We start from the raw sequence: 7,024 nt of genomic DNA, 5'->3' as shown, positions 1-7,024 counted from the left end.
TTCAATTATGAGACCATGAAATAAGCCAAACTAGCACAGTTGAGCACTTAAAGCTTATTCATTCAAACTTATGCACTTAATTGAAGCGTGAAATCTTAGGGTATCTCTATCAACAAAAATGATTCGATCACAATGGAAGGAGGATTTAACAAAAGAAAAATTGGTCACTCTGATAAAATAGCGTCTCATTTAAGAACATAGACAATATATCAATACAGTAATGTCAAGTACATTTACTTTTGAATTAGTAGAATCAGGCCAAAATGTCAAATATATACTAGCATTTTAATCTTCTTACAAGCCACCAAATAAGAGGTTTTTTAATCTTCTTACAAGCCACCTAATAAGAGGTTTTTTAATGGAATTCCGTACAACATAAAATCAAGCAAGGGTTTTTGGAACAGCAGCATGCTGAAGTTGTTGTGAACAACCTGAAGGTGGTAATACAGGGAGCAAAAGAATGTAGGATGGAAACTTACAAGCCACATTCAGTAAATGCAATAGTTTCACTTCGGAGGAAAGAAGCACTGGCACAGTTACCATTATGGACAATCGCAGGAAGAATTCCAGGATTCATGAAGTATGAGATTTGTTTGTTGGTAGAACAAGGAAACAAAATGGGACTCACTTATGATATTCTAGCATGCAGAAAATTTTAAAATTGTCCTAAACCTATATCCTAATGCTAAAACTACCAAAACTATAAAATAATATTCATCCTACCTCAACTTTGAACACACCGTATGTATAGTAAAAGTTCACAACTGCAATTTACAAAGAATAAGAATGCAATTAGTAAAAATGAAACGACTACTTAAATAAAACACACCATTCAATAAATTTCTCATAAACAGAATGATGAGGTCTTACAAGGTGAGGGTTCACGGCCAAATAACAAAATGGAGTAAGACAAGGCCTTAGTCTCTAAAGAAAAGAAAGCGTGCCACAATTCCTTTAAAAATTACAATATACGTTAAGTCTATATATTAGACAAACAACAACAAAAATAATAAAATAAAATAAAGGGAAAGACTTACGGTGTAGTGCACATGTGAAAGGTTTAGATGAAATAATAAAGAATGTTGTCCTAATAACCAACATATAAGTTCCTTTCCTATTCAGATTTCACAACCAGATTCAAGATGTCTTTCCTTACTACAATTCAAACTCTGGATCAAATTTAAGGTGTTATATATGAGAGTAATAATTCAACCTTATATCAATTAAAAAAATCAGAAGTTGAATGTGTTTCAGTTTCTTCATTTGGAGGAAACCTAGTGTATTGTTGGAATAAAGATATACAGTTCTCAAGGTTGCTTCACATAGGTCTGCAATACCTATCAAAAGGTCAAAGATATTTCAGTACCGAGAAAGGCAAAAATGTTGTCAACGTAAAGTGCTTAAAGTGATCCATACATGGTACAATCTCTACATCACAAGTTATCAATCTATATTCACCACCATCAAGATTTATATCACAATCCATCATATATAAATCTGAAATTAATTCTGCAGAATCAATAATACCTATAGTATTCCTACATCTTCAAACGTAATCAACCAATTTCATTATTAATATATAATTGTCAAGGTAAGACCAGTTTTATTTGATCCAACCATTTTCTCACTTAATTCTGGCAGTCATAACAACCTCACCATAAATCTGAAATTAATTCTGCAGAATCAATAATACCTATAGTATTCCTACATCTTCAAACGTAATCAACCGATTTCATTATTAATATATAATTGTCAAGGTAAGACCAGTTTTATTTGATCCAACCATTTTCTCACTTAATTCCGGCAGTCATAACAACCTCACCATAGAAAGCCCTAGGCCAAAGTACAGTTAAGGTTTACTACCAACTAAGTGATCCTCAAAAGCCAATCATTAACAAAAATACAAACATACCCTCACACTAAGTCTTGGTTATCAATTTGGACATCATCAGGGCACAAATAATTAATAAAACCATAGGAATTCATAATTCCAACATTGAGATCATATTGTAATGAAACTACCAGCAACACGAATGTTTTAGAGGAAAGATGAAATGCACTACCCATCATAAGCAATATATGTGCAATCACATAAGCAGGGCGTCACAACCTTACACTATCTATGAGTTCACTTCTATTAACTTAACCACCATGCGTTGGCACCACTTTTATATAGTTAATTTCAGGTAACTAGATTCATGTTGCTGGCCTAAAACACTTTCATCATTCATCATCATTTGCATCACTCAAATAAAGTTTCATAACCAGATTATAAATTAACAACCAGGGCATATAATTCATGCATCCTTGATACTAGACAGTTAACTAAGTTAAATGTATTCACATTGTTCAGGTTATAAACTTATATCTTTCAATATTCGAACCTATCAACAATAGAACCAATTAAACAATGTAGAGTGAACAAAATAATTTAATGCATAAGGCAACTGTGACAAATCAGTTTCAATGCAAGTCATGAAGTCAATCAACACCGAAACAAACCATAAAACCATCAGCACTTGTGCCACTCAAGGGAAAAACAGAACCAGGCACATATTATGATGCAGGAAGCAGTCTTGACCGAGATACAATCACCGCCACTCAAAGAAAAATATGCAGGAATAGCTTCTACCAAATCATTCACACACAAAATCACAACATACTTATGATGCATTATGGCTAGCAAAACAACACTTACACGTTTATCCATAAACCAAAATCTCACAATTACTAGGAGTGATATTAACATCCATCAAGACTTAACATGTTCAGAGCAAATACAACACAATACATACAATAATTCAATTTCAGACATGGGCAGAAAACCATTTTGCAACCCAAATGCACTCATAACAACACTAAGAATAACTTCTAGTATGAACACGTTAAGCTTAGGTTGGAAGGTTTCAATCTGTTAGAACCTTGCTTTTAGATGTCAGTGGCTGGTTTGTGTGTTACTGGTTGCTTAGAGTGTAAATTTCAGGGGGATAATTGCTATAAGAACTATTCCAGGTGTCTTAGCTGTTATAGTGTTTACTTTTACAGTGTTTAGTTGCTATAATGTGTGATTGTGTCGTATGACCATTGACCATCATCTAAATTCAGGTACTCAGAGAGCTCCGAAGGCCATTGCTTGGTGAAATCACTCTCAGATGAATCTGGTGGTTTTGGATTATCACAGCATAATCATGAGGGTATATGTTCACAATAACATTTCCAGACCACAGATCACCAAACCTCAAATAACTGGTCACGGCCCAACAGACAGTATAGGTCACACCACACCTCAAACAGAAAAAAAAAAAACAACAGTTCTTCCAATGTCAAAAACCACACAAATTTGCTAGTTAGCATACCAAAGGTGTGATACAGATATCTACTAGACAGTATTCAACATATCACAGCAGATACATGGCCAAAAGTGCAAGTCACCGATTAGGAAAATTAAGAACAATAGCATTATCATTCAATAAAGGTAACAACAGAAGTATGCTGAAAATTAAAAGCCAATGACAATTAGGGACACAATGAACAATGAATTTGAAGGACCATAGACAAGAAAGATAAAAGCATGGAAAAAAAACATTAGAAGGTGCTTCAATTAATTATCAAAGTAAATCGAAGTTCAAGATCATGCATCCTCATCATATCATTTCCCCTCACCCCAAAAGTTCCAAAGATACACAAACACTTGACAGCCCCATAGCCCCTACTTTAGTCTCGTTCCTTCGTGGGTTTAACTTTCAATATTTGCTGTACTCCCTGTCCCTGTGCTCTATTGTTAACATAACAGTTCCCCATCAAAGAAAATGTGAGAATCAATCACTAGACTCCATAATTGCATTGAATCCTTGAGGACTCTCAACTAATATCATTATGTACACTTTGACAATGATAAAGGGGAATCCAGAGAAAAAAGTTGAGAGCTTTTATATAAACAATTCTATAGTAGTGAAATAAACTTGATGATGGCCATGCTGAAACAGATAATTCAAGCATGAAAAACCTTAGGAGTACAATCGATGTGTTATTCAAAACCAGAAGTAAAATAAGTGAAAGGATGATATATAGTAATTGGCAACTAAATAAGTGTAATTAATTTTTGTGTTGCATCCTCCCGCTCTCTGAACCGGCATAGGGGTCAATCACAACATTTATTACAGCTGGTTTCCGAGCAGAGAACGATTCTGAAAGAGCAAACTTGAGTTCATCAGGCGTCCCAACAAGATAGCCCTTTCCGCCAAAAGCTTCTATCAAAGCATGGTATCCTGCATTTGGGACAAAATCTGTAGGGGCAGGATCACCTTTGTGAGGTCCATCTATCTCTTCTGGGCGTCTCCGATCGCCACCATAAACACCCCCATTGTTGAAAACAATCACAACCACAGGAAGCTGGTACCGAACCAGTGTCTGGAAAAAAGACAAAGCATCACATGGCATTCTTGTATTCCGAAAAATTAATTGCGTCAGTAGCAACAATGACGTTAAAAACATACGAAATCATACAGTCATGCTAATTGAGAGAATTTGCATATACATATAATAATAACAATTTATAAACTTGAAAATAAATGGTTAACAAAAATTGAGTTTCTCAGTTATTAAAACAAGAAAACCATTTAGATAAACTAAAATTCATAAGCATTCTCATTTCAAACTTGAAGAAACTTATTTTCCTGGTTCAGGCTAAAAGATATAAAACTTCTCAAGTCTTTGAGAAAAGATAACTGAAAACAGAAAAATGCATAATTACAACAAACAAGAACAGCAAAACCTTGTTTAGAAGTTCTCAAAAGAAGTCAAAATCGCATACTACTGAGATACTACAGTTAAGCAAGCCAAATGCGACTTAGAACTCAGGTACTTTTTCATCCATTTTGTTTTTGACTCCCTCATCTACGAAGTAAATGAGCACTGGGATAATACTGTTTAGTCCAGTGTAGGCTGAACCACTATTCCAATGACAGGGAGAAGAAGGGGAATATATTCGTCACAATTAACAAATCTATTTACACCTTCAGGAACACCATCCTATAATCTATTCCAACAGATGGCACATGTGCCATCTCAATTCCAGGACTTGGTTCAGTTCGCATAGGACAGTAAAACGAATAAAAACGACAATGTCTCTCTCAAACACACATACACACTTATTGCACAAGAACAGCTAAGTAATTACTATGCATAATAAACAAGGCATGATTGGTCAAGAATGTACCTCAACTTCAATGGCACTAAACCCAAATCCAGAATCCCCTTCAACAGCAACCACGAGCCGGTCCGGAGAAGCAACAGCGGCGGCAATGCAGTAACCTAGACCAACTCCCATGGTCCCCCACGTGCCTGCATCCAATCTCGTCCGAGGCTCGGTCTGAACCAACACAGACCTTCCCACATCCATGGTATTTGCCCCTTCGGAAACCACTATAGGAGCAGGACTTCCTAAATCCGCAATAGCATCGCGTATAATCCTCATAGGCGTCAAAAAATTAAACGGCACAACGTCCTTCCTCAACTGAACCTCCATCTTTGCCACATTATCCTTCGCCTTGTTGGAAATCGCTTGCACCCATGGATGCGTGTTCCCCAAGCAAAACGGGTCATCCTTAATCTCCTTATTCAAAACCTCAATCACCTGCTTAGCATCACCCACCAAACCCAAGTGAGGTTTTCTCAGCTCAATCTCCTCCTCACTCACATCCACCAAGATAAACTTCACATCCTTCGACCATTTTGGTGGCTCACCGAAATGGAGAAGCCAATTCAACCTCGCTCCAACCACAAGCGCCACGTCACACTTCCCGATCGCGAGTGACCTAGCAGCGGTGGCAGCAAGCGCGTGAGTATCCGGCAACAACCCCTTACCCATCGGAGTGGGGAGAAACGGAATCCCAGTCGTCTCCACCAGCTTCGTAAGGACGTGTTCCGCACGGGCGTACGCCGCTCCTTTTCCAAACACAATCAACGGCCTCTCCGCACGTCTAAGCAGAGAAACAGCTTCTTCGATCTTCGAATTGGAAATAGAATAAGGTTCGGGTTTCGCGCGGTTTTTTTCCACTTCGGTCAAGAGTTTTTCCGCTTCGGATTCTGATATCTTTTGATGTAAGACATCGGTGGGGAGATCTAAGTAGCACCCACCCGGCCGGCCTGATTGGGCCCATTCCAAAACTTGGGCCACACGGGCCGGGATTTCGGAGATGTGAGAGGCTCTGACGGAGAGTTTGGAGAAAGGCTTGGTGGCTTCAATCTGGTTGAGTTCCTGGAAGTCGCCGCGGCCGACGTCGGCCTGGTCGCAGGAGCCGGAGATCAGGACGGTAGGCCAGGTGTTGATAGAGGCATTAGAGAGGCCGGCGAGGCCGTGGACGCAGCCGGGGCCGGAGACGGTGAGGAAAACGCCGGGTGTCGCGGTGAGGTAGCCGTAGGCAGAGGCGGCGTAGCCCGCGGACTGCTCATTGTGGAAGGCGATGAATCGGACGCCGAGGGCGACGGCGCGGTTTGCCAGCGAAGTCACCGGAATTCCCACCACGCCGAACATATGGCGCACGCCGAAGCGGACCAACGACTTGGCGGCGAGAACGTTGCCGTCGATCTCCATCGGCGGTGAATTCAGTGTTTCTGTTTTTTGGAGCTTGTGTGTGACTTACGTGGAAAGCGATAGGACTCTGAAGTGCGAATTGCGATTTGGTTAACGTGCGGATCTGAATTTATACACGAGTGGAAATTTGGAACCTTGTCGAATTTGCCTCCACCTAACCACGACTTCAGTCAGATAACTCATTACATAACTTAGTTACTGTAATTATAATTATTGGTAAACAATGGCACTGATTATTTTTTATAATGTTTTAATAATAACAATAATAATAATAAATGTTATTTTTCTATTATTTCTTATGCAGCTATATGAATTTTGGAGGCATAATTGTATTAAGTGTGGAGTTGGAATGAGAAGAAACTAAACCTTGAAGAAGCAAAATCGTTCTTGGATAGTTCCACTCCAATCATTTGGCATGACTGCGGAAAT

General features: G+C 38.7%; 1 protein-coding gene across 1 annotated transcript; it reads right to left on the bottom strand.

Moving 5' to 3' along the window:
* Positions 1-3,911: 3,911 nt before the first annotated feature.
* Positions 3,912-6,690, bottom strand: LOC124842392 (Thiamine pyrophosphate dependent pyruvate decarboxylase family protein). Its single transcript, XM_047318862.2, has 2 exons — positions 5,219-6,690; positions 3,912-4,410 (listed from the first exon to the last, which is right to left on the bottom strand). The coding sequence occupies exons 1-2, from the start codon at positions 6,593-6,595 to the stop codon at positions 4,096-4,098; spliced, it is 1,692 nt and encodes a 563-aa protein (XP_047174818.2). The 5' UTR covers positions 6,596-6,690; the 3' UTR covers positions 3,912-4,095.
* Positions 6,691-7,024: the final 334 nt, after the last annotated feature.

This window comes from Vigna umbellata, chromosome 1, assembly GCF_029865625.1.
Source record: "Vigna umbellata cultivar VRB3 chromosome 1, Vumbellata_1.0, whole genome shotgun sequence".
Classification (NCBI taxonomy): domain Eukaryota; kingdom Viridiplantae; phylum Streptophyta; class Magnoliopsida; order Fabales; family Fabaceae; genus Vigna; species Vigna umbellata.
The sequence above is the reverse complement of the archived record's forward strand: the minus strand, read 5'-3'. Positions and strand labels throughout refer to the sequence as shown.